This window comes from Leopardus geoffroyi, chromosome B3, assembly GCF_018350155.1.
Source record: "Leopardus geoffroyi isolate Oge1 chromosome B3, O.geoffroyi_Oge1_pat1.0, whole genome shotgun sequence".
NCBI classification, from domain to species: Eukaryota; Metazoa; Chordata; class Mammalia; order Carnivora; family Felidae; genus Leopardus; species Leopardus geoffroyi.
The window spans coordinates 71,461,217-71,488,719 of record NC_059337.1 but is presented as its reverse complement, the minus strand read 5'-3'; the positions used below and the strand labels follow the sequence as shown (position 1 = coordinate 71,488,719).

General features: G+C 37.6%; 1 protein-coding gene and 2 non-coding genes across 7 annotated transcripts; all 3 read left to right on the top strand.

The window, feature by feature from the left end:
- Nucleotides 1-7: 7 nt before the first annotated feature.
- Nucleotides 8-27,503, top strand: CCNB1IP1 (cyclin B1 interacting protein 1). Of its 5 annotated transcripts, XM_045450165.1 has the most exons (8): nt 8-79; nt 2,921-3,045; nt 7,075-7,168; nt 8,210-8,327; nt 12,995-13,071; nt 16,072-16,404; nt 23,671-24,004; nt 26,522-27,503. In XM_045450165.1, the coding sequence occupies exons 4-8, from the start codon at nt 8,303-8,305 to the stop codon at nt 26,722-26,724; spliced, it is 972 nt and encodes a 323-aa protein (XP_045306121.1). In that variant the 5' UTR covers nt 8-79; nt 2,921-3,045; nt 7,075-7,168; nt 8,210-8,302; the 3' UTR covers nt 26,725-27,503. The 5 variants fall into 5 exon arrangements, with proteins under 5 accessions (XP_045306121.1, XP_045306123.1, XP_045306124.1 ...); XM_045450167.1 differs by lacking the exon at nt 12,995-13,071; XM_045450168.1 differs by lacking the exons at nt 8-79; nt 2,921-3,045; nt 7,075-7,168 and adding an exon at nt 13,222-13,370 and having other exon boundaries at nt 8,288-8,327.
- LOC123584728 lies at nt 7,354-7,430 on the top strand. Its single transcript, XR_006705674.1, has one exon. It is a non-coding gene; the product is annotated as a small nucleolar RNA SNORD126 (small nucleolar RNA).
- LOC123584720 lies at nt 9,356-9,502 on the top strand. Its single transcript, XR_006705667.1, has one exon. It is a non-coding gene; the product is annotated as a small nucleolar RNA SNORA79 (small nucleolar RNA).

The window sequence follows — 27,503 nt, the reverse complement described above, 5'->3', positions numbered from 1 at the left end:
AGCCAATCAGACTCTGAGGCCACTTCTCAAAGCCACTTCCTGTCTCTCCACTTAGTCTCTCCGATTTGGTGGTGGGCTGGTGAGTATGCACTTAATTTTGCTCCCTGATTATTCTGAATTTCTTTTCCATTTGAGCCCTGTATCCTGATGGCAGGCCTTTTTTTCAAGCAAACATTAGAGTGTGTGTGAGTCACAAGGCGATTAATTTCGGCTGTGTGGAGATTGGGAGAAGGCAGTGAAATGCTCTGCCTGGCTTATTTCCACGTGGGCCTCTGCAGCACTGGGTCTGCCTTCCTTCCCCGAGACCTGGTGACCCAGAAACAACGGACTGTGCTTCATGTACAGAGTCCCCGTGTTCCTGGAAAATACCTGGATTCCTTTTGCTTGGAGGGGCAGGTATTGTTATTATTCTGATGCTGTTTTGACTTAGATCTCCCTGGCCGGAGGGTAGACCTTGGGAAGAGGTCCAGACTAGTACATTTTCTCTCGTGTCTGTAGAGCCCAGGCCCTCCCTGGGTTTGTGGGAGCTGTAGCGAATGTTGTTTTTTCCCTGGTCTTTGCTCAGAGCATTCATTATAGCTTTCTTAGTGAGCCTAGGCAGCAAACTCTGAAGTTAGATGATTTTAGTGAGCCTTCAGAGGAGCTCCCAATTTTAATGTCGCCACTATAGTGAGGGTGCCCTAAAAAGCCTAAGAACTACTAAAGAAAAAATCAGGGGCCTTAGCTCGGGACAAGCCCAAATCAAATTCTAGCACTACAGTTTACTCCTCCAGTGACCTTGGGTAACTCAGTGGACCACTATGATGCCCCGCTGTTGAAAATCAAAATATACGAAGGCCAGGCATTATAATAAATGTTATATACCTTCTAGAAGTAAGCAGTAAATGTATTTTGGATATATTTTTTCTTATAAAAAGTCTTGCCTGGTGACTTTGAGTGTAAATGGATTCCCATTTTTTTTTCCTCCTTGATATACATTAGTTTGAATACAATATATGTGTTCATTATTCTTCCAGGCAGAAGATGTGAAAGAAATAAACTAGTGGATGGAATGTAGTAATAGAATGTTGTAGACTTCTCAAAATCCTTATAATTCTTATGCTTTATTGTTAAATTAATGTTATTTTTTTGGAAAGTAATCGTTACATGGTTAAATTAAAAAGGGATCAAAGCGTGTATCATGAAGTCTCCTACATTGCCTAATTTCTCTACCCAGTAACAGCATTAACAGTTTCTTATGTATACTTTCTGAGATATTTTATGTAAGTATAGGCAAATATATGTATTTTACCCTCCCCTCTTACATACTCTACCATGTATCTTACTTTTCCCACTTGAGATTTCCAAATGAATAAAGAACATCCATATTCTTTATGATGGTTACACAGTAATCTAATGTATGTGCATACCATAATTTAAGCTTTATTGGTGAACATTTAGGTAGTTTACAGTCTTGTTGTTTACCCCAAAATGAATAACCTTGTATATAAGTCAGTTGTCACATGCCACAGTTCAGTTGGGTTTGATATAGTTTATAAGGACTCTAAACATGCACTGCTTCCTGTTACTTATATTTATTTTGTACACGGTGATACCTGGAAACCAACCAACACCATTAAATGTCCTGATTGAGCAATAAAGGATTTTTTATCAAAAGCAAAACCACGCTGATGGCTTTTATGTGAATGGATCTTTGCCCACTTCAGTTTAAGGGATGGTTTGTTTTGCTGTGAACACATTTAATGTTGAGAAGGAATGGCAACATGAACCAGAGAAACCACATGGGCAGAAGGAGCATGTTTCCAGTGTTTACTTAGCAGAATGCATGCTGGATATCTTCCTGAAATAACAGTGTTGAGTGAGTAAACTCATATTTTAGCATTAAGTTAGGGAAAACAAATGTTTTTTTGGGATGAAAATATGCAAAACAAAAGCTTCTGGGAATTCCACCAAAGCTTTTTTATTTTTTTATTTTTTAAGTCATAAAAGGCTAACTAAGATCATGTCTTGTGAAATCTCTAGTTTTCCAGTTAGGAGTATCTTGGATTTGAAAGTGGACTTATTAGGGATGTGTCACTCCCATTAGGGAGTGACTTTCTGGGCTTCAAGATATTGTGAAAGTGAAATTTTTAGGCAGAATATCCCCATTCCTACTATTAGCTGGTTGAGCTTGGACACTTAATAATAGAAACAACACGTTAAACAATTTAGTTGCATGTCAGCTACTGTGCAAAGTATTTTATGTTTATTTTACCTCATTTAATCTTCACAGCAGTGCCAAGAGGTGGGTGGCATTTGTCCTTATTTTACAGAAAGGGAAACCAAGGCTTAGAAAAGTTGCAAATAGGTGGGGGAGTCAAGCTCCAGTTTTGTCTGACTTCAAAATCCATTATGTTAACCATTAAGGTGCCTGCCATTAGTCTCCAAACCATGCTTACAGACCTATAAGATGGAGATGACCTATATTTGCAAAATGAGGCAATATATAGAAAGGGCTTTGTAAATTCTGAGATAGGCAAAGTATTATGAAATAGATAATATATCAAGTTAACAGAGTAGACTTTTACTGGCTCTTGTATTCTGATTTCAAGTTATTCTTTCCTGCTGTTGTGATCCAAAGCCCTCAGGTAGTATTTCATTTGTGACCCTGGTGAAATAGTTGTCTTTTGGTATGAGCTGCATGGCCCGTCTGTGTTTCTGAGCTCCTCACTTTTATATATGCTCTGAGTGGATTCTGCTTGCACTGAGGTTAAAACCATTGGTATTTTGGGCTAAAGTAGCTGACAGTGAGTGAGAAACAAAACTTGGAATCTTTTCTGATAGTAGTGCCTTATAGAGCTATCTCTAAAAGAGAACTATGCCAAGTGACAGTGTAGCATTTAATTCCTATGCAGACTTTTGTGTTTTCCTTTTGCTTCAGGTTGAAGATGGAATCCATGGAGGAACGCAGGCCTGGGTCTTCAAAAGCCTATGTGCCAGCCCAGAAGTGGCACCATGAAAGCATCTGTAACATCAATCAAGTGGGCTTGGATTTGGACCTTCTCGGTAGGAATGGTTAAAGGCTGATGGGACCATAAAGCAAGTACTTGAACTTTGACTAAGATAATGCCTTAAAGTGTTCTCTGTGTCCCATGTATATGTGTCTTTTCTATCTCAGAAAGATAGGTTCTTTAAATTACTGTTGTATCCCATAATCCTAGGCACATAGTGGGCATTGAGTAATTGGCATGGAACTGAATAGGCAATTGTCATCTTAGAAGCATCAGATTTGGTATTATCAGTTTATCAGTTTGTAGTTTATATCAGGTTTTCATGAAGCGTCTGTTCCCATACATAAAATGTATGTTTTGGCCATGAATACCAGTACTTAGAAGCTTTTACTTCTCACAGGGGACAAAATGAGTGGGTCATTGGTAGTTTATGGGGTATTTATAAAATATTTACTTGAGTTCCCTAAATGCTTAGTAATTATGAAATGGCCTTCATTGGTAGAATGCCATTGGTAGAACTGTAGAAACCTTGAACTTCATGTCTTATTACTTATGTTCCCTTAGTTAATCTAATATGCTGCTCATCTGAAAACAGCCTTAAATAATTAAAGTGTTATTCAACTGTCAGATGGGAGTAAAATAACACTTTGATTATATCTCTCAGGTACTTTAAACCACCTCAGTTTCTTTCTGACCTACTGAGCCAGTATGTCATTCTCATTATATGCTAAAACCAACCATCTTCTGTAACTCTGCTTCCTATTTCTTGTAGGAAGAAGCATGGTGAAGTGGACAGAACTGAATTTAAATCCTCTTTAAAAAAAATGTTTATGTACTTATTTTAGGGGGGGAGGGTCAGAGAGAGAATCTCAAGCAGGCTCCACATCATCTTGCAGAGCCTGATGTGGGGCTCGATCTCAGAACTCTTGAGATCATGACTGGAGCCGAAATCAAATGTCTGGAGGCTTAACTGACAGCCACCCAGGTGTTCCTAAATCTTAGGTCTTAATAGCTCTTAATAGCTAGTTAATTTAATTTCTCTAAGCCTCAAATTTAACAATAAATATGGGATAATAAAGTTTGAGTGAAATGATTTTTAAAGTTTCTGACAGAATAGTAATTTGTTTTAAGCTTATTTATTTTGTGGGGTGCCTGGGTTAAGCATCTGGCTCTTGATTTCGGCTCAGGTCATGCGCTCATGGTTCTTGGGATCGAGCCCATTGTTGGGGTCTGTGCTGACATTGGGGAGCTTGCTTGGGATTTTCTCTCTCCTTTCACGATCCGCCCCTCCCCCACTCGTGCTCTCTCACTTTCTCTCTCTTAAAATAAATGAATAAACATTAAAAAAATTTATTTTGAGAGAGAGAAAGAGTGTACCCGTGTATGCACAAGAGGGGAAGGGGATGGGTAGGTAGAGAGTGAGAATGCCAAGCATGTTTCGCACTATCAGTGTGGAACCTCACATGGGTCTTGAACCCAGGAACCATCAGATCAAGACCTGAGCTGAAATCAAGAGTTGGATGCTTAACCTACTGAGCCACTCAGGTGACCCCAGATAATAGGAATTTTTAAGAATGTTAGATACTGCTTCCCTTTCCGTCCGCTTATTTTAGTCATACCCATCCTTTAAGGCACTGCTATCCAACAGAATTTTCTGTGATGGAAGTGTTCTATATTTGTATTCTGCATGGTAACCATTAGCCACATGTGGTTATTGAGCAATTAAAATGTGACTGAGGAATTTAATTTAAAATTTAACAGCTGTATGTGGTGTTACCTGTTGGGTAGTGCAATTTTTTTTCTTGTGATGAGAATTATTTAATTTTTTTTAATGTTATTTTATTTTTGGGAGACAGAGAGAGAGAGAGAGAGAGAGAGACAGAACATGAGCGTGGGGAGGGTCAGAGAGAGAGGGAGACACAGAGAATCTGAAGCAGGCTCCAGGCTCTGAGCTGTCTGTCAGCACAGAGCCCTGATGTGGGGCTTGAGCTCACCAACCTTGGTATCATGACCTGAGCTGAAGTCAGGTGCTTAACCAACTAAGCCACCCAGGCACCCCTTGACTTAAATTTTTTTTAAGTTTATCTATTTTGAGAGAGGCAGAGAGAGTGTGAGTGGGGGAGGGGCAGAGAGATGGAGACTCACAAGCAAGGCTCTGTGCTGTCAATGCAGAACCCAATGCTAGGCTCGAACTCAACAAACTGTGATCATGACCTGAGCTCAAGTCAAGAGTTGGACACTTAATTAACTGAGGCACCCAGGCACCCTATGATGAGAACTTTTAAGATCTCTCTTAGCAACTTCCAAATATACAATATGGTATTATTTTAAGGCTCATTCAAGATACATAACTTTTTTCTTCATGAAGACTACTATGACCAATGATTCTTATTTATTTTTTTTAACTTTTTTAAATGTTTATTTTTGACCCAGAGAGAGAGACAGAGCATGAGTGGGGGAGGGGCAGAGAGAGAGGGAGACACAGAATCCGAAGTAGACTCCAGGCTCTGCGCTATCAGCACAGAGCCCGACGCAGGGCTCAAACTCACAGACCGCAAGATCATGACCTGAGCTGAAGCCAGACGTTCAATCAACTGAGCCACCCAGGCACCCTGACCAATGATTCTTATTTTTAACAATCCTTGCTATACCACTTTTTGGTACTTCCCATGGACATTAATCTGCATCAGTCTTGTATTTCTAACTAGATTGTATCTGAGGTTATGGATTTTAAAATCTTCACATTGTTGTATGAAAAGGAACATGATAAAAATATAATAGTTTTAGTAAGTTTTAGATTATCATTAAATATAATACAAGAAACTTTCTAGTTAATAATAGGAATAGTCTGAAGATTGCCTGCAGTGATGAGCTTTGTGTCTAGGCTTTCACCTGAAAGTTAGATTACACCGAAGCCTTGGAAGAGGAAATTATGTTTTCTTATATTGCCATCTTGTGGCTGCCTTGGGTTCTAAATGATGCTAATTCAATTTTGCTATGTCAGGAAAGTTTTCTTTAGTTTGTTGTGATAATTTTTTACCAAAAGTAAACGTTAAATACAATCAACATTGTCTCATGAGATTGAAACATGCTTTGAAAAAAAAGTTAACTATTTTGGATTACCTTCTCTCTCTCTCTCTCTCTTTTTTTAAGTATGCTCCATGCCCAATGTGGGGCTTGAACTCAAACCTTGAGATCAAGTTCCATGTTCTACTGACTGAGTAAGCCATGGGCCCAAGATTACCTTATTTATTTTATGAGTTCCTGGCTCTTTCCTTCTTTTTTCTTTTTATTAAAAAAAATTTGTTCATTTTTGAGAGAGAGAGAGAGAGAGAGAGAGACAGACAGACAGACAGAGCATGAGCAGGGGAAGGGCAGAGAAAGAGGGAGACACAGAATCTGAAGCAGGCTCTAGCCTCTGAGCTGTCAGCACAGAGCCTGACACGGGACTTGAACTCACAAACCGTGAGATCATGACCTGAACCGAAGTCAGATACTTAACTAACTGAGCCACTCAGGCGCCCTTTTTTCCTTTCCTTATTTTTTCTTTCTTTCTTTCTTTCTTTTTTTTTTTTAAAGGATTTTGTGAATCTAATGACTGGTTACAAGTATTTTCTGTAGTTGAACACCCTATGGACTTGGAAAGGTTGGCAGTAACCCATGTCATTTATGCCCCATCTCACTGAATTTGTTCCCATAACTGCAAAGCTCTGGTTGCAGCCAGCACATGGCTCCTTCCTTTTCCATACTGTTCTCTTATTGTGAGACTCTGGACATGTAACTTTTGGAGTTTGGTTAAACTTATTGTACAGTTTTACCCAAACTTTTAAATTTATACAAGAATCTGAGCTTATGTAAGAAGTCCTGTCCTAATGTGATACTGAGTTTGGGCATTTGGGCATTTCATGCCATTCATTCTCCAAATAGATGGGTCAATTTATATTACTGGTTGGAGATTGATACAAAGAATGGTTTTCCTTGAGGTTAATTTTCCTTGAGGCTATAGAGATGTGGCTTGGGAGTAGGCTGGTATGCATTCAAGTCCTGTAATCATAACCTTTATTATTTACTCTTTATTTTTCAGAGATGATGCATTTGGAAAGATGATATGCAGGTAGTTGGTAGATCGTGTGGTTCAACTAATTTCTAGATAGAAGCTGATGGATTTGATACCAGAGGTAAGTGTAAAAGTCAAGTCTTTTTACTTGATTTGGATTTCTAATCATCTACTAAGTTTTGGGGCTCAGTGTCCTTAGTGGCTGGAATTTGGTAGTTTGAAAAAGCCTTAGTTCTAACCTTAAGAGTGTCCTCCTAGTTTAGAGACGGGGAGCCTGTGGTGGTTTGCCCTTCATCAGTCACCTACAGTTTGCCATGATGAAATGCATGTTAAGTCCGTGTTTCAGCTGATCACCCTGATTAAACACATGCTCTGAGCAGACTAAAGTTAGGGCAAACACCTGGAGTTGAATTCTGCTTCTTGGAATTCTTACTGGGATCTAGCCCCCCAGTCCCAGGTAAATCTTAAATCTTTGAATTACAGATCTGATACTACAACACTTTGTTGTGTGCTTTGACCTTTTGTGATATCTTCTTGAGATAGATAGAACCAGGGTCAAGAATCTTCCTCAGTGTAAACATTCAAACACTACAGAAAAAGCACTGATAACTGGTATAATTCTATCACCCACTTTACTTGGCGGTTTTTAACTAATCACTATTTTATTAATTTATATATAAGATTAAGAGGATTTCAGAGTTGGTTCAGTCAATTTTGTCAGGATCATAAAATGCAACACTATGTAGTCACTTAAAAGTTCTGATACAGGTTTACCTTTTTTGAAATGGAAGGATATTCAAGATACATTGAGTTAAAAACAAGTTATAGAGCAGTGTGCCTAATCCCTTTTATGCTTAAATATTTTCATATACTTATGTTTACTTCAGAAATTTTATGAAAGGATATACTCAATACTAGGGATTATTGTTTCTAGAATTGGATTCTAAGGGTGATCCTGTTACCCTGTGTTTTCTGACTTTATTATATTCATGTATTGTATTAATTGAACCTACACAGAACAGGCTTCTATTCTTTTTATCTGTGCCTGCATGCTTCAGCAGAGAATGGGGTACATCTGAGGGAGAAATACAGGAAATGCAAATAATCCAAAGTAACATTAGTACTTGAAATAGCTTTCAGCTTTGGCTATGTCTTTTTGCAGCAATGACGTTTCAGGAGACCAAAACTAGATCTGAGTCTGACTTCTTTCCCAGCTTGGAATTCTTGGGTGTTGTAAGTCCTGGATATACAACAGATGATGACAACATTTTTCTTTTGTGGTAAGGCTTATGTTGAAGCTGAGAAGCTTTGACATACATATGAATCTTTGAAAATTCAACTTTGTGGCTTCGTGGCCAGCTGCTAAGTTGCTACAGACTTAAGTTTTTAAAAGGTCAAAGATGTTGAGGTAGCATAGTATATTATGCATAGATTCTGGAGTGAGACTGAGTTCAAACCAATCCTTTGTCACTTAACAGCTATGTAACCTTGGCAAGTTTCTTAACATCTCAGTGTCTTAATATCTTATAATAGTGCCAGATTCAAAAGAATAGTATGTCACTTTGAAGATTAGATAATAAATTTGTGGGCTTAGAACACTGCTTAAGCATATAGTTCAGTAGATATTACCTGTTTTTTTTTTTTTTTTTTTATTGATGTTTATTATTCAGATAGAGACAGTGCAAGTGGAGGAGGGGCAGAGAAGGAAGGAGACACATAATCTGAAGCAGGCTCTAGGCTCTGAGTTGTCAACATAGAGCCCGATGTGGGGCTCCAACCCATGAACCATGAGATCATGACCTGAGCCGAAGCTGGGCACTTAACCGACTGAGGCACCCGGGTGCCCCTAGATATTAGCTGTTTTATCATCAAAGTCCATGTGCATATTTATCTTAAACTATTCTACCTGGTGGTTTCTGACATCTTTATCTCCAGCACATAAAACCTAATTTAAAGTTCTAGAATTATGGTAATAAGTATGATAATCAGGACTAGTGTGTATCTCTATGTGACTGTTCCAATAACATTTCTTTAGTTGATTGATCTTGTTTTGGCACTGAGTTATTTATCATCCTATTCCTCATTTTGTCTTTTAGCTGGAGCAGATGATACTTGATGGTTCATTTAGCTCTTAATTGACTTTTTAAAAATTTAGATGTAGTGATTGATTCCTATTAAGACTGACTTGAAAAAAAAAGAATGACTTAATATCTTTATTTTTATAAATGTTTCTTAAAACATTTATTAAAACATTCTTAAACATTAAAACATTCTTAAAACATTCATTAAAATGGTTGGAGATAAATTTTGATGGCTGTTCCTCTCACTGCTTAGAGCTTAGGTAGTGAGATTTTAGTCCATCATATATCCAAGCTGACTTGTTTTCACTCAGGGCACCATGGGGATGGGTTGGCCGTCCATTAGTGTCTTCTGATTTTTGCGGAGTCAAACAATTACAAAGCAGGTGGTGATTCTAGGTTAAGACAATGTACCTGTGATTGAAAAATAAAACAAAACTAACATTAAAATATAAGGATGTATAAGTTTATTGACAATCCTTTGACTGCAATAGTATTTGAATAGCACTGACCTAGGGCTATGAAAGAAAGTGGTTTAGTAAATTGAGAGTTTCTGAAACAGTAACTCTGAAGTCATTCATGTTTACATTTTAAGTTGTTTAATCATTTTGTACTGATGAGTTTCTACTGATCAATTTTCTACCGAGTGGTTGCTTACACATTTTAGGTTAGTATTAAGAATGTATTTTTTGGGGTGCCTGGGTGGCTCAGTCGGTTAAACGTCCGACTTCACCTCAGGTCATGATCTCACGGTTTATGAGCCCTGCATTGGGCTCTGTGCTGATAGCTCAGAGGCTGGAGCCTGCTTTGGATTCTGTGTGTCTTTCTCTGCTCCTCCCCTGCTTGTGCTCTCTCTCTCTCAAAGAATAAATAAACATTTTTAAAAAATGTATTTTTCTTCACAGCATGAAAGTAGATGGAAATTAAAGATGGAAACAGACTTTTCTCCTCAGAAGGCGTTTATAGAATCAACTTGCAGGGTGTCTGGTGGCTCCGTTGGTTAAGCATCTGATTTCAGCTCAGGTCATGAGCTCGAGGTACGTGAGTTTGAGACCTGCATTGGGCTCTGTGCCAACAGCTCAGAACCTGAGACCTGCTTCGGATTATGTGTCTCCCTCGCTCTGCCCCTCCCCCACTCATGCTCTGTCTCTCTCAAAAATAAACATTAACAAAATTTTTTTAAAACAAATGCAAGAAAATTAGTTAAAAAAACCTTGCAAAAATGTAAGAGGCAGGAAGAGTAAAATATTTTCTTTCATCATTCTTAGATTCTTTGCTAGATTGTAAACTCCATGAAAGCAGGAAAACTTCCTTATCTGTAATGCCTGGCCTAGAATAGATACTCAAAAATATGTGAAGTGAAACCTCCATTAGATATTTTTTTAAGTTCCTGGAAAATGGCACCCTTTTTAATGGCATTTTGGCAAGACATTTATTTACATGTAATAATTGGAACTTAAATTTTGACTCTGATGAAAAATGTATATATAGGTACATTGTATATATAGGTACATCTGGGTACCAGTGAGTCTACCTAAAAGTCTTAATACTTAGGGTGCCTGGTTGGCTTATTGGTAGAGCATGCTGCTCTTGATCTTAGTGTTGTAAGTTCAAGACCCAAGCTGGGTGTAGAGATTACTTTGATTATGATGCTTGATCCTTTAAGGGTCAATGAAGAATGGCTGCCAAAACAACCTGGGTTTGAGGAATAATTATATAAAAGCTTGCATTTATGTATGTATGTATGTTTATTTATTTTTCTGAGAGAGAACCAGCAGCAAAGGGGCAGAGAGAGGGGGACAGAAGGTCCAAAGTGGGCTCTGTGCTGACAGTAGAGTCCAGTGCAGGGCTTGAACTCATGAACCATGAGATTATGACCTGAGCTGAAGTCGATTGAAGTCTTAACCGACTGAGCCACCCAGGCACCCCAAAAGCTTACTGATATTTAATAGGATATCTTTTATTATGAGCATTTTATTTATAGCCTTAATTGGACATTTATCATTGATTTAAGTTTTACAGAGCACTCAGGTATGGTTAAAAAGTCATTATTTCTGCTTTATAGTTAATGTTGAAATACTTATAATTGTTTTGGCTAAATTATACTTTAAAGAATTTTTTGCCCTACATAGTATATTTATATCCCTGAGGATATATTTTACTTGCAAGGGATATAACATACAAATTCAGGTATTGGAAGTCTAGTACTTATCCCTGTGATTTGAAATGAGATTTAATACTCATGCTAGAATTATAGAAATGGTATGTCACTATAATAACTTGTTAGAATTTGAAATCTAATTTTTAGATTAAGATTCTTCCATTAAAATGAATATAAGTATCAAATTAGTTTAGAGTAAATCATGCTAACATTCTAAGATTCAATAATAACAGGAGAAATTACTATTTTGAAATTTTTAGAGCAATGTGGTATATACTCCGTATAGCTGATAGATACTTAATATCTACCCAAGATCAATATCAAACTTTATGATAAAAAAATCATTTTTGAAATGTGAAGATAATCTGTAATTAAATGGTATAAATGATGCGTAAGCACAAATTATAGAGTTTATCCAGATCCTTATATTAGGAAGAATGGATCAAACATCTATAAATGAAAAGCAAAACTTTATACCTATAGAAAAACAAGGAATATGATGACATTGGAATAGACTTAAGCACCAAAAGGAAAGATTGATAAATTTGTATACAGTAAAATTAAAACTTAGGTTTACATACCATGTAATCAACAAAGGACTCCATAGAAATATAGAAATGATCAAAGGATATGAACGAGTAATTCACAGATGAGGATCTCTGAGTAGTCAGTCACCTGAAAAGATGCTTAATCTCACTAATAATCAAAGAATTGGCATGTTAAAACATTGAGATGCCATTTTACTGCCATAATAAGGGCAAAAATGAAAACAAAACCAGAAAAATGACACTTGCATATGTTGCTGAGTCTGAAGCAGTGTGCTCTCGTTTTTGCTGGTGGTAGTGAAATTTATTTGAAGTTGATTATACACAAATCCAGTCTCTGGGTATTATGTTCTATAGGAATTCTTGGCATGTGTATTCAAGAAGACATGTATAGAAAGTTTATTGAAGTACTGTTTTTAATTTTAAAAACCTGGAAGAAATGTCCATTAGAAGAATGGATAAATTGTGGTAAATTTTTAGAATTTGGCTTTTAAAATGAATTCGTGCAAGGTATGTGTATTAACATGACTACATGTCAAAAACAGTTAATAAAATAGCAAAGTGATGCATACTATGATAAGTAGTTTTAGGACATGCAAAATAAGATTTTAGTAGTTTAAGGACATGCAAAACAAGATTGATATATACATATATACTAAAAGTATAAAAGCATGCATGAGAATGATAAATACCAAAATCTGGCTTGTTTACCTCTGGAGAGGTAGAAGAAAATGGGGAGGCTTCAGTTATATTTATAATATGTTACTTCATTTAAAAGAAAATCAAATGTGAGAAAGATTTCAGTTTATTAAAGCTGCATGATGGTCATTCGTCACATTTTTTGTATGCTTGATATTTAATAATAAAAACCAATATTTAAAAAAAAATTTAATGTTTATTTTTGAGAGAGAGACAGTATGAGTGGGGGAGAGGCAGAAAGAGAGGGGGACACAGAATCCAAAGCAGGCGCCACGCTCTGAGAGGTCAACAGAGAGCCTGATCTGGGGCTCAAACTCACAAACCGGGAGATGATGACCTGAGCTGAAGTCTGATGCTTAACTGAGCCATCCAGGTACCCCAAAAACCAGTATTTTAAAAAGTTCTGTTTGGTGGATGGGTCTCTGTATCTCAGCCTTGATTGATTTTAGTAATCTCATCCCCAGGAGCACTTCAGAAAAGAGCCAGTGAAGGCAGTGAAAGGTTTGCCATAACAAGAGGACACAATGCCACTAAGAAAGAGGTTAGTTCAGTTCCTGGTGTTCCAGATAACTGGGATACTAAGTCTCTGTAGCCCCCTGCCCCTTTTTATTCTATCCGGCAAAATGTTGGCAAAAAAAAGTATACATACACACACATACATACCCACATAATATGTATATTATTCCTACAGGCTTTTAGCCAAATGGGTTGGAAATGTGAAACTGACTCTAGAGGAAATTTGAGACTGACTTTGAAACTGACTTAGTTTTGAAACCCTAAGGTTTGGGGAATCAATGGTCTTAATGAAGAAGCAGGAAGAGATCATGTGGCAGTACAAAGGTAAGTTAGATCACAAAGTTAGGTACTGGTTGAATTTGAATGCTTTGTATTCTAACTTTAGATTCTACACTTTTGTAGTATATTTGGCATAATTAAAATCAGGAAATGCATAAACTGCTCAGATATGCAAAAGAGATGTTAGGGGTTTACACATGAACACCTACTTTCGCTTGAATCCAGTTTGTACCACCAGAATTAAGTTACCACTGTAAACTCTCAGACGACATTTTAGGAAATGTATACAAAGGCCAAGAGGACCCTTTCTAATTATTGTGAACAAGTTGGAAGTAGAAAACTAGCCAAAAGTTGTGTAATTAGGATAGGTTTTGTTTGAAGAAGAAAGGGTTAGTATTAGAGATTTACAACCCATAAAGGGGTTTACAGGGCTTTGGTGTCCATTGTGTAGTATCTGTTACTACACATTCTTTATGTGGAGGTGGCTGCAAAAGACAGCATTAAGGCTTGTATTCTGAGGACCCCTCAAGCCCTCTTCAGCTGAGTTTCTAATATGAATTCCAATAGGCTTCTATAGATTGAGCAGAAGACCACGCAGGTTACACAGAACAGAAAAGAAATTGGCAGGTGACAGCATTAGGGTAAAACAGGCACAAACATTTAAACAATTAAAAGTAGGTCCAGGAGAGCACACAGGCAGATCACCTCAAAAAAGCTGTGACCCCTGATCCTCTCCCTTCATTTCAGGCCCTGTAATAAATGTTGGTAACATCATAAACTAAGGAAAAGTTCTATTTTTAAATGTATGTAGAAGATATGTGAAAGCTATAAAGATCCCTGTACCAAGATGGATAAAAAGTAAAATGGCAGAACTAGAATGTGGAGGTGATAGCTATCCAATTACAGGCGTCACATTTCCGGGACTTTTTCCTACTTAGGAAGTATGTGCTGCCCAGCCTGTCATCCCCAAGTGTTTCTAGGACAAACACGCCTGTGTACTCAGAGGTTCTGTTAGCTTCTCAACTGCCTCTCACCCCCTTGCCTGCTGTTACCTCTGGAGACTCTGACCTCAGCTGTTACACCCAGGAGGGCTAGGATGTTAACTCTTCTGCCAGTCGAGGGCAGTGAAGGGAACTCAGTGGCTGTATCCATTGGGCTCCCAAGCGGGAAACCTAGACCACACTACGTGAGACTCGCACCCTCACAGCGCCTGATATGCGCCTGCGCCGGGAATACGTACCCAACCAAGTCTGGGTGCCACAGCCTGATCGGTCCCAGGATCCCGAGCCGTACGAAGCCCTGTGCCCAGGACCCGGCAGGCTCCGGGGCAACCCCGCGCATGCGCTCTCAGATGTAGTAAAAGCCGCAGGGCGAGCCCTTCCTACAGTAGTTGTGGAATTGTGGCGGCAACGGTGTTTTCCCGCGCTTTATCTGGGCCCCTCAGGTTAGATATTTTATTTGTATTATTATTATTTTCTCCGTAGACCGCAGGAAGCAGGCCAACAACTCCAGAGTGAAGTTTCTGTGAGTCTAATTCTCAAAAACTTGGCCCTCAGTAACTTGGACAGCTCACTAAATTGGCTTTATTCCCCCAGTCAGGGAAAATTGGGAATTAGCCGCTCCCCTCGCTTTGCCCGAGAAGGCTCGGGTTCGAAACGTCCCAGCTTTTCTGCTCGCCTCATGCCTATTAACCCTGCTGGAGGTAAAATAAGCCTTATAACTCTGGCTGCAAGGTGCCATTTACCTTTGGAGCCTACCTCAGCGGGTACTTTGGGGATAAAGGTGTCAGAGCGTCCTCGTCGACCCCTGTGACTGAGGCAACATTCTTGACAGAATTTATCGGTTGATAAATGAACATTTTTCCTTGGTGTATAATTGATGTGTCACAATTATTTCTTACAGTATATGATTTTGATATATCCACAATATTGCTGTCCAGTCTCGGTTAGTAAAACTCCAGTGAGAGTGGACGCTATATTGAAAAGTAACCTAAAAGTTATTTATTTAGTTTTACATTTAAAAAAAATTGCAAGGATAGCATTCAATAGTATTTGTATTAATATTGAATGCTATCCTTGCAATTTGTTTGCAAGGAATTGTTTGATGATAAAGCAGCTTTTATACAGTTGTTCAGGTTTCATAATAGTCATTTGCTTGGACGAATTAAATTATTTTAATACTAGCAGATTACTACCGGCTTTTTAGTTAAGGCAATGCAGGTAAAGAATCTGAGAAGTCCATTTATTATGAAAAAACCTAAAAATGTAACTTAAAAGACACTTTGCACTAAAGAATGGTTGAAATCAGTGCCTGGACTTAAGTCTGCCAAGTGTGAGAAGTGATATTAAAATATGCTAGCAAACTATGGACGGTAATAAATTTGGCTTTTTTATTTAGATACTGAGGAATGGCGAAGGGCGTAATTAACTTTTATTTGTTTGTACTTTGCAAAATGTTCCTAAACTTTATTTTCTACATACATACTATTTTTGGCTTTAGTAAGATTTGGACCACTAGTGTCTTTAATTTGTTTCTTTAAAATTTTTTTTCATGGACTTTCTAGCGGTTTACACAAAAGAACACAGTTAATATTGAGTGAAATCAGTGTAACATTGATAATAATTACAAAAACAATAAAGTACATTATTTTATCGTAATTAAATGAAAACATGGTCTGTTTATTTACTATTTATTTCATTTTCACTAAAAGTTGACTTATTTGGCCTTTTCATTTACCCCTTATTAGGATTCTTTTCAGCATCTGGAGACCTCACTTTCTATTATGTCTTTGTGTGAAGACATGCTGCTTTGTAATTATCGCAAGTGTCGTCTCAAACTCTCTGGTTATGCGTGGGTCACTGCCTGCTCTCACATCTTCTGTGATCAGCATGGCAGTGGTGAGTTTAGTCGTTCACCAGCTATCTGCCCTGCCTGCAACAGTACCCTTTCTGGAAAGCTAGACATTGTCCGCACAGAACTCAGTCCATCAGAGGAATATAAAGCCATGGTATTGGCAGGACTTCGACCAGAGATTGTGTTGGACATTAGCTCCCGTGCACTGGCCTTCTGGACGTATCAGGTTAGTGCTTAGGCTAGTTTTTCTGGACAGTATGATTGGAGGCATGTGGAAGCTTCTAATGTTTTTCCTTCACTGTGTTTGTATTTATTTTTTGTGAATATGTAGAAAACTTTCTTTTTAATAATTTTTTTTTTCCAAAAGTAATATGTTTAGGGGTCCCTGAGTAGCTCAGTTGGTTAAGCATCCAGCTTTGGCACAGGTCATGATTTTGTGGTTTGTTGGTTTGAGTCTCACGTCAGCTCTGTGCTGACTGCTGGGAGCCTGGAGCCTGCTTGGGTTTCTGTGTCTCCCTCTCTCTGCCCCACCCCTGCTCACGCTCTGTCTCTGTCTCCCAAAAATAAATAAACACTAAAAAAAAAATTTGAAAAGGTCATATGTTTACTTTTGGAAATCCAAAGGGAAGAAAATAAAAAAATCACCCATAATTCCATAACTTGGAGATCATTGTTGATATTTTTGTGTATTACTGGACTTTTTTTGTACATAAATATGTTTTACATATATATATTTTTTGTCCCAAAGTAGGATAATATCAGTTAAAGCTGACAATATATTATGATTACTAGAATATTTTAGTATTTTTAAATTAGTTATTTTATAATCATAATTTTAATAGTTGTATCATAAATTACTTCCAAGTTATAAAAAAAATGTGATGAGCATTCTTATCAAATTCACGTATTTAATTATTTGCTAATATTAAATTCCTGAAAGTGGATGAATACATATTTCAAAGTTTTAAAAATTGCAGTTAATTAATTTAACTTTTAAAAGATTTTATTTTTAAGTAATCTCTCTGCTCAACGTGAGGCTTAAACTCACAACCCTGAGATCAAGAGTTGCATGCTTTACCGATTGAACCAGCCAAGTGCTCCCCAAATTGCAGTATTTTAAAATTGTCCTCCAGTTAGGACCTTTTGTGTCCCTTAAATGTATGAGGGTGCCTGATTATTCATATTTCTACTCACCAATTAGATAATGAGTAGAGTAAAATCTTGTTTAAATATGCACTTCTTAGATGACGGTTAGCTGAAAACATTTTCTTGTATGTTTTCATGTATTTTTATGAATTGCCTGTTTTAGTTTGCTTATTTCACTTGCTGTAGGTTTTTTCCCTATTGATTTGTAGAATTCTCTCTCTTTTTTAATGTTTATGCATTTTTGAAAGAGAGACATAGCATGAGTGGGGGAGGAGCAGAGAGAGGGAGACACAGAATCTGAAGCAGGCTCCAGTCTCTGGGCTGTCAGCACAGTGCCCATCGTGGGGCTTGAACTCACAAACTGTGAGATCATGACCTGAGCTGAAGTCAGATGCCCAACTGACTGAGCCACCCAGGTACTACAAGAATTCTTTGTATGTACGTAACTCAGATATTGCAAGATATTATCTCTTTTTTTATTTATCTTTCATTAGTCTTTTTTTTGATATAATAGAAATGTCTCATTTTTTTCTAGTTTATTAAAACCACTGTGATGAGCATCCTTAATACCAAGTTCACATCCTTAACTCATGATTTCTGGTACCTTCTTAGAAAGACTTTTCTGTGGAGAACTTTAATCGTGTCCTTGAGTATATTGTATATCTTGCATATACATTTATAATGCTTTTTAAAGATTTTGCTTGTCAACAAGTTAATCCTTTCATTATATTTTTCTGGGTAAGGCATCCCTCTTATATGCTTCTGTATCTTATGTGTACTTTTATTGTATTATTTATATGGTATTATAATTATCTGCATACTTGTTCATGTCTTCTAGTTGGGAGAGTTCTTTATGTCAAGTTTTGACACTTTATCTCTGGGTCCTGAGTGACCATCATAGTTACTGGTCTTAAGTCTCAGTAAATATTTATTGACTGAATGAATAGACACTATATCTTAAAGTGGATTCCTATTTGGGGGATAGTACTGATTGAACATGAATGTGTTACTGTTTTCATCTTTTCAAATATGGTAGAAAGCAGTGAATGAGTAAGGTAGTCAGAAATAAATTTTTTTTTTTTCCTATTTAGTTATTCAACAAATATTTTCTGGAAACATTTATATTTCATGCACCTTCTTAGGTACTGAGTATACAGTAATGAATAAAATGTATGAGTTTCAAGAAGGCTACGGTTTAGTGGTGATAAAGATTAAAAAACCCCAGACATTTATAATATATTTGTAATGTGTACATTATAAGGAAAGTACAGAGTGCTGTGGGACTACATAGAAGGGACTGGTAACCCAGACTTGGTGGAGTTACATCACGCTATATTGAATGGGCAAATTAAAAAAAAATTTAGAGGTGAGTGCTCATATTTCATTCTTGTCAATATATAAAGGATAGTGAATCCAAAGATAAGCTAAAATTTGTGTCTGTATATAGTAGTTGTGTATGTGTAACAAACTTAATGGCTTAATCAACAAATTTAGTGGCTTAGAACAACATATGTTTATTATCTCAGTTTGTGTAGGTCAAGAGTTCAGGCATAGACTGCTCAGATTCTCAAAACTATAATCAAGGTGTTGACAGGGGCTATATGGCCAACTGAGGAAAGATCTGCTTCCAAGCTCATGCTGGCAGCATTCCCTTCCTAGTGGAATATGAAACTGAGGGCCATATTTTTTGTTACTTTTTTAAAAGGATTTTATTCTTTATTTTATTTTTTAAAATTTTTAATGTTTATTTGCTTTTGAGAGAAAGAGAGACAGAGGTGTGAGTCGGGGAGGGGCAGAGAGAGGGAGACACAGAATCTGAAGCAGGCCCCAGGCTCTGAGCTGTCAGCACAGAGCCTGACGTGGGGCTCGAACTCACAGACCATGAGATCATGACCTGAGCTTAAGTCGGGCGCTTACCTGACTGAGTCACCCAGATGCCCCAAAGGGACTTTATTTTTAAAGCAGTTTTAGGTTTATAGCACAATTAAGAGGAAGATGGAGAGATTTCCCATATATTTGTTGTCTTCGATACATGTATAGTCCTCCATTATCAACATCTGCCACCGCGATGGTACATATGTTTTAAATGATGGACCTACATTGACATGTCACTATCATACAAAGTCCATAGTTTACATTAGGGTTCTCTCTGTGGTATATATATGCTGTGAATTTGGACAAATGTATAATGACTTATATGCACCATGATAATATCATCCACAGTAGTTTCACTGCTCTAAAAATCTGTGCACCATCTTTATCCCTCCTTTCCCCTAACCCCTGGCAACCACTGATCTTTTTACTATTTCCGTAGTTTTGCCGTTTTCAGACTGTCACACAGTTGGAATCCTACAGTTTGTAGTCTTTTTCATTGGCTTCTTTTTTTTTTTTTTAATTTTTTTAAGGTTTATTCATTTTTCATAGATCGACAGAGGCAGAGTGTGAGGGGGGAGAGGCAGAGAGGGAGACACAGAAGCTGAAGCAGGCTCCGGGCTCTGAGCTGTTGGCACAGAGCCCAACGCAGGGCTCGAACTCACAGACCGTGAGATCATGACCTGAGCTGAAGTCTGATGCTTAACCCACTGAGCCACCCAGGCGCTCCATTGGCTTCTTTGACTTAGTAATACTCATTTAAATTTCCTCTTTTTTCATGTCTTGATAGTTCATATCCTTTTAATGCTAATACTATTCTGTTGTTAGATTTTACACAGTATATTTATCCATTCACCTCTGAAGGACAATTAGGTTGCTTACAAGTGTTGGTAATAATGAATAAAGCTGTTATAAACATTTGTGTGCAAGACATGTTTTCAGTTCCTTTGGATAAATACCAAAGAGCATGATTTCTGGATTGTATAGTAAGACTATGTTTGGTTTTATAAGAAACTGCTGTTTTATAAGGAATCTGCCTTACAAGAAATCTGTCTTCCAAAATGGCTGTAACTTTGCATTCCTACCATCAATGAAGGAGAGTTCCTTTTGCTCCACATCCTTGCTAGTTATCAGTGTTCTGGATTTGGGCCATTCTAATAGGTGTGTAGTAGTATCTCGTTTTAATTTGCAGTTACCTGATGACATGATATGGGATATCTTTTCTTTTTTTTAATTTTATTTTTTAAAATTTACATCCAAATTAGTTAGCATATAGGGCAACAATGATTTCAGGAGCAGATTCCTTAATGCCCGTTACCCATTTAGCCCATCCCCCCTCCCACAACCCCTCTAGTAACCCTCAGTTCTCCATATTTATGAGTCTCTTCTGCTTTGTCCCCCTCCCTGTTTCTGTATTATTTTTGTTTCCCTTTCCTTCTGTTCATCTGTTTTGTGTCTTGGCGTCCTCATATGAGTGAAGTCATATATTTGTCTTTCTCTGCCTGACTAATTTCACTTAGCATAATACCCTCCATTTCCATTCACGTAGTTGCAAATGCTAAGATTTCATTCATTTTGATTGCTGAGTAATACTCCATTGTATATATATGTATACCACATCTTCTTTATTTATTCATCCATCGATGGACATTTGGGCTCTTTCCATACTTTGGCTATTGTTGATAGTGCTGCTATAAACATGGGGGTGCATGTGTCCCTTTGAAAGAGCACACCTGTATCCCTTGGATACATGCCTAGTAGTGCAATTGCTGGGTCGTAGGTATTTCTACCTTTAGTTTTTTGAGGTGCCTCCATACCGTTTTCCAGAGTGGCTGCACCAGCTTGCATTGCCACCAACAATGCAAAAGAGATCCTCTTTCTCCACATCCTCACCAACATCTGTTGTTGCCTGAGTTGTTCATGTTAGCCATTCTGACAGGTGTCAGGTGGTATCTCATTGTGGTTTTGATTTGTATTTCCCTGATGATGAGTGATGCTGAGCATTTTTTCATGTGTCAGTTGGCCATCTGGATATCTTCCTTGGAGAAGTGTCTATTCATGTCTTTTGCCTATTTCTTCACTGGATTATTTGATTTTTGAGTGTTGAGTTTGATCAGTTCTTTATAGATTTTGGATATTAACCCTTTATCTGATATGTCATTTGCAAAAAGCTTCTCCCATTCTGTCGGTTGTCATTTAGTTTTGCTGATTGTTTCCTTCACTGTGCAGAAGCTTTTTATTTTGATGAGGTCCCAGTAGTTCATTTTTGCTTTTGTTTCCCTTGCTTCTGGAGACGTGTTGAGTAAGAAGTTGCTGTGGCCAAGATCAGAGGTTTGTGCCTGCTTTCTCCTCAAGGATTTTGATGGCTTCCTGTCTTACATTGAGGTCTTTCATCCATTTTGAGTTTATTTTTGTGTATGGTGTAAGAAAGTGGTCCATCCAGGTTCATTCTTCTGCATGTCGCTGTCCAGTTTTCCCAGCACCACTTGCTGAAGAGACTGTCTTTATTCCATTGGATATTCTTTCCTGCTTTGTCAAAGATGAGTTGGCCATATGTTTGTGGGTCCATTTCTGGGTTCTCTGCTCTGTTCCATTGATCTGAGTGTCTGTTCTTGTGCCAGTACCATACTGTCTTGATGATTACAGCTTTGTCGGGATATCTTTTCATATGCTTACTTCACATCTGTTTATTTTCTTTGGTGAAATGTCTATTAAGGTTTGTGACTGATTTTTTTTTTTTTTAAGTTTTTAATGTTTATGCATTTTTTTTTTTTTCAACGTTTATTTATTTTCGGGACAGAGAGAGACAGAGCATGAACGGGGGAGGGGCAGAGAGAGAGGGAAACACAGAATCGGAAACAGGCTCCAGGCTCTGAGCCATCAGCCCAGAGCCCGACGCGGGGCTCGAACTCACGGACCGTGAGATCGTGACCTGGCTGAAGTCGGACGCTTAACCGACTGCGCCACCCAGGCGCCCCAGTTTATGCATTTTTGAGACAGAGAGAGACAGAGTGTGAGCAGGGGAGGGGCAGAGGGAGACAAGAATCAGAAACAGGCTCCAGGCTCCGAGCTGTCAGCACAAAGCCTGATGCGGGGCTCGAACTCACAAACTGCAAGATCATGACATGAACTTAAGTCAGCTGCTCAACTGACTGAGCCACCCAGGTGCCCGCCCCTGTGACTGATTTTTTTAAGTTGGGTTATTTATTGTTGAGTTCTAAGAGTTCTTTGTATGTTTTGGATAACAGACTTATCATGTCTTTTTTTTTTTTTTTTTTTTTTTTTTTTTTTTTTTTTTTGAGAGAGAAAGTGTAGGGGGACAGAGAGAGAGGGAGACAGGATCTGAAGGGGGCTCGAACTTATAAACCATGAGATCATGACCTGAGCCGAAGTTGGATGTTTAACTGACCAAGCCACCTAGGTGCCCCCAGATATTTTCTCTCATTCTATGGCTTGTCTTTTCATTCTCTTGACATTGTCTTTTGCAGAGCAGAAATTTTCGACTTTTTTTTTTTTTTTTTTTTTAATTTTTTTTTTCAACGTTTATTTATTTTTGGGACAGAGAGAGACAGAGCATGAACGGGGGAGGGGCAGAGAGAGAGGGAGACACAGAATCGGAAACAGGCTCCAGGCTCTGAGCCATCAGCCCAGAGCCCGACGTGGGGCTTGAACTCAAGGACCGCGAGATCGTGACCTGGCAGAAGTCGGATGCTTAACCGACTGCGCCACCCAGGCGCCCCTTGTGTTGCATCTAAAAAGTCACCATTAAACCCAAGATCATTTAGATTTTCTCCTCTATTATCTTATAGGAATCTTATAGTTTTGTGTTTACGTTAGTTCTGTGATCCATTTTGAGTTAATTTTTGTGAAGGTTGTGTACAGTCTTATGTTTAGATTCATTATGACCTCAGTATTGTGCTGGCTGTTGCTCAAAGGCTGTACTCAATTACTTGCCTTGGCCTTTGCAATATGGCTACTTGCTTTTATAAAGCCAGCAAGAGAGTGTGCTAAGGCCGACTTTATAGTCTTATGTGATATCAAGCAGCATCCTTTCATTTTACCTGTATTCTTGTCACAGCTTCTGCCCACATTGTAGGAGAGAATCTAAGTACAAGGAGACAGGGATAATTGGAGACTGTCTTATCTGTTCTCCATACTATGGATTACTTGAAATATGACATTCATATTTTTAAAAAATACTAAGACTACATGTCACTTTTCAGGGTTAGATAGATACTTTTGTTGGTATAATGGTAGCAGTTTGAGAATATTCCTCCAGAGTTTTTTCTTATGTGTTTAGTGACATGGTGTATTATTTTCTATAGTAGCCATCCAATTGTACATCTAGTTTGCTTCTTAATCTGGTTCTAAATGTTAAATTAGTAATGTCCTGGTGTAAATATTTTTGTGTAAAGTTTTATGATATATAACTTTGTACTTATTACCTTAAAAATCTCCTTTTCTCTCGGGGCAGGTACATCAGGAGCGTCTCTATCAAGAATACAATTTCAGCAAGGCTGAGGGCCATCTGAAACAGATGGAGAAGATATACACTCAGCAAATACAGAGTAAGGATGTAGAATTGACCTCTATGAAGGGGGAAGTCACCTCCATGAAGAAAGTGCTAGAAGAATATAAGAAAAAGTTCAGTGACATCTCTGAGAAACTTATGGAGCGAAATCGTCAGTATCAAAAGCTCCAAGGCCTGTATGATAGCCTTAGGCTGCGAAACATCACTATTGCTAACCAAGAAAGTATGCTGGAACCATCCATGATTGCACAATCTGGTGTTTTTGGCTTTCCATTAGGTAAGAAAGGACATATAATATCCAATAACTGTTCTTTAAATCTTTCACATTGTGTTCTGCACAGTTCTAGAAAGTCAATGGAGACTCCAAAGGCCTAGAGTGGTGATAGGTTCCAGATTCCTTATCCAGGTCTAAATATGTACATCTTTGCTTTTATTTATTTTTATTTGCTTGTGGTTAAGTTACATCTTCATTGTAAACAGTAAATCTCTTCAAAATAGTTTACAAATTGATACTTTAAGTGAAAAGCTGTTTCCTTGCAGTAATATTAGTTGCCAGTTTTCGATTCCTTACTAAGGACTAGATACTGTTATAATATTACATATATTCATTTTATTTTTAAAACTTTGTGAAGTAGTTATTACCCTTATTTTACAGATGAGAAAACTGAGGCACAGAAAGTTTAAGTAAATTAGTCAAGTTACAGAACTATCTTCAGAGCCCACACTCAACCATTTCCTATCCTCAAGAAGTCCATGTTTCATTTTCTTTCACATGGCGATACTGATTGCACAGTACTTAAGTTATTGTTGGTTTGCTTTTGTTTATTCATTCATCAAGTATTTATCAAACATACTTCATGTACTAGTCTGCTAGACATAATCCTAGGCAATGAGAATATAAGGATTATGCAGATAGGATTCCTGCTTTCTGGAAGTGCACAATCTAGGAAGATACCAGTTCTTTTCTCCTTGTTAGGTGCCTTGACAGATACAATGAAACTCCTGTCTCTTCCTGAGTTCTCTTTATACTATTCTTTTTTTTTTTATTATTTATTTATTTATTTATTTTTTAAATTTTTTTTTTTTTTTTCAACGTTTATTTATTTTTGGGACAGAGAGAGACAGAGCATGAACGGGGGAGGGGCAGAGAGAGAGGGAGACACAGAATCGGAAACAGGCTCCAGGCCCTGAGCCATCAGCCCAGAGCCTGACGCGGGGTTCGAACTCACGGACCGCGAGATCGTGACCTGGCTGAAGTCGGACGCTTAACCGACTGCGCCACCCAGGCACCCCTCTTTATACTATTCTTGATATAATAGAATCCAAGTGATTTTTACTATGCTATTAGTATAAATTAGTTTTGGAATGTAAAAAAGTGAAGTTTCATGTGCTTAATTTCCTAAATACATGTTTTTTGAATTACAGCCTGAGGAAAAACATTTAGTAGGGGAAGACATGTCCTAGAAAAGGCAGGAAGTAATAAGGTGAAGAATATTAGGTGTAAGAATTGAAGCAAAAACAAGTTTTTGCTTAAATTTCAGTTAATCATAATTATAATTTCGTCAAAGTGTTATTGTATATTAACATTATAGATATTTTTTCCTTGTTACAATCCACATTTATGTTGATTTCTTTATATTCATCAGTTCTTTCCTGTTCCACTTTTTATGCACACTTAACCTTTTTTTTAACTTTTTTTTTAATTTATTTTTGAGAGAGAGAGAGAGTGAGAGACAGAGTGCAAGCAGGGGAGGGGCAGAGAGAGGGACACACAGAGTCTGAAGCAGGCTCCAGGCTCTGAGCTGTCAGCACAGAGCCCGATGCGGGGCTTGAACTCACAAGCCGTGAGATCATGACCTGAGCCGAAGTTGGACGCTTCACTGACTGAGCCACCCAGGTGCCCCTTAACCTTTTTACTTTTATCTCTTGTTACAGCTGTTGGCTTGAAGCATGTTTATAGTCAGCATTCTCTTTTAGTTACATACTCCATTTAAAACTTGTAGAAGCCAAAGAATGGTACAGTGGAAGTTGTTAAATGTTTATTTAATCAGATCTATTGTCTGATTTTTTTTTTTAATGTTATTCTAATCTTGGACTGCGAGTATGTGCCAGTTTTTCATAGTTGATATATATTTTCTGTTTATGGCAGTATTTTAAAAAAAATTTATTCTAGAGGCTCCTGGTGGCTCAGTCAGTTAAGCGTCGGACTCTTGATTTTGGGTCAGGTCATGATCTCATGGTTGTGAGATTGAGCCCTGCATTGGGCTCCTCACCAGATGAGCATGCTGAAGATTCTCTCTCTCCCTCTGTATGTACCCACCCGGCTAGGTGCACTCTCTCTCTCTCAAAAATAAAATAAGTAAATAAATAAAATTATTCTTAAAGAACCTGTATAAAGAACCTGTATAAAGACAAAAGGCTTTATACATGCGCGTGCACACACACACACACACACACACAATATTCCTTTGAAGTAGATTACATAGATAATGAATGAAATTATGAATTGTAAATTCTGGCCATATACTAAAAACATTTCACTGTAAAATTACTTTTGGTGATGAGTTCATAGCTACTGGAAAGTGCATCACAGCAGAAGGTATAGTATATACTGTGGTTGGGGGAGGGAGTAGGAGCCATCATAACCCTTTTCTCTATCCAATATTAAGTTTATATTTTACTGTCTCATAGGAATTGATTCTGTTAAAATATTTATTAAATGAATTTTGTCTTTATGTACCTAAAGATCTGCAAGCAAATGGATGCTTAAGTTTTCCCCTTATTTTTTTCCTAGGGAACAACTCCAAGTTTCCTTTGGACGGTACACCAGTTGGAAATCGGGGTGGTGGAGATGGAGATTTTCAGTTCAAACCATTTTTTGTGGCTTCTCCCACAGCACCTGAACCCAGCAACAGCTTTTTTAGTTTTGCCTCCCCAGGTCGTGAAGTAGAGCAGCAGCAAATCTCTAGCAGGGCCTTTAAAGTGAAAAGAATTTAGCTCATTTTACAGAATGTTTCTCTTATCACTTTCAGTGGTCTCATTTAGCAAATTACCTTTATTCTAGTTAGGGTAGGAGTCCCCATCATTGTGCTGTTATATTTTTATGAGAGACTCAGTGTCTGTAGGAATGGCTTTAGAGTCTAGTTTCTTTTTCTGTTTCCATTATTTAAGACATGAGCATTATATTAAACTCAATTTTATTGTGAACTGTTTTCACCAGCAATGAAAAGGGTATAATATTTTTGACTGTTTTGTAGATCACCATTTGTTTTCTTTCTGGACTACATGCTTATTTATGATGTATGTGTATATAAGCACTGTGGTATATGTCTACATGTCACTTTGGGTTCTGGTATTTATGCATATATGTATATATGTGTTCCTTTATATTGGTATTTTGCTGTATTTGCCAGTGTATTTATAAGAAGATTTTGGTCTCTGGAAATGGCAGGTGAATCTGTAGCTCGTTATTTGGCCATGTATATCTATTTGTATATATTTATTTATTTGCCCTTGTGTTTGTGGAGGTGTGTTCATGTCAGTGAACGAGAGTACAATTTGATGCATGTATATGAAGTCTTATATTTCTTTTTTAAAATGATTCATATTGATAAAGTTATTTTGTAAAGTTGATTTTTGGCATTTATTTTAAAATGAAATTACTTTTTCTTTACCCTTTTGCCAGCAGTTGCCTTGGGCCTACTTACACAGAAAATTTAAACAATATATTATTGATCTCAAGAGATTATATTAATTAAAATACTTTTAAAGATTTA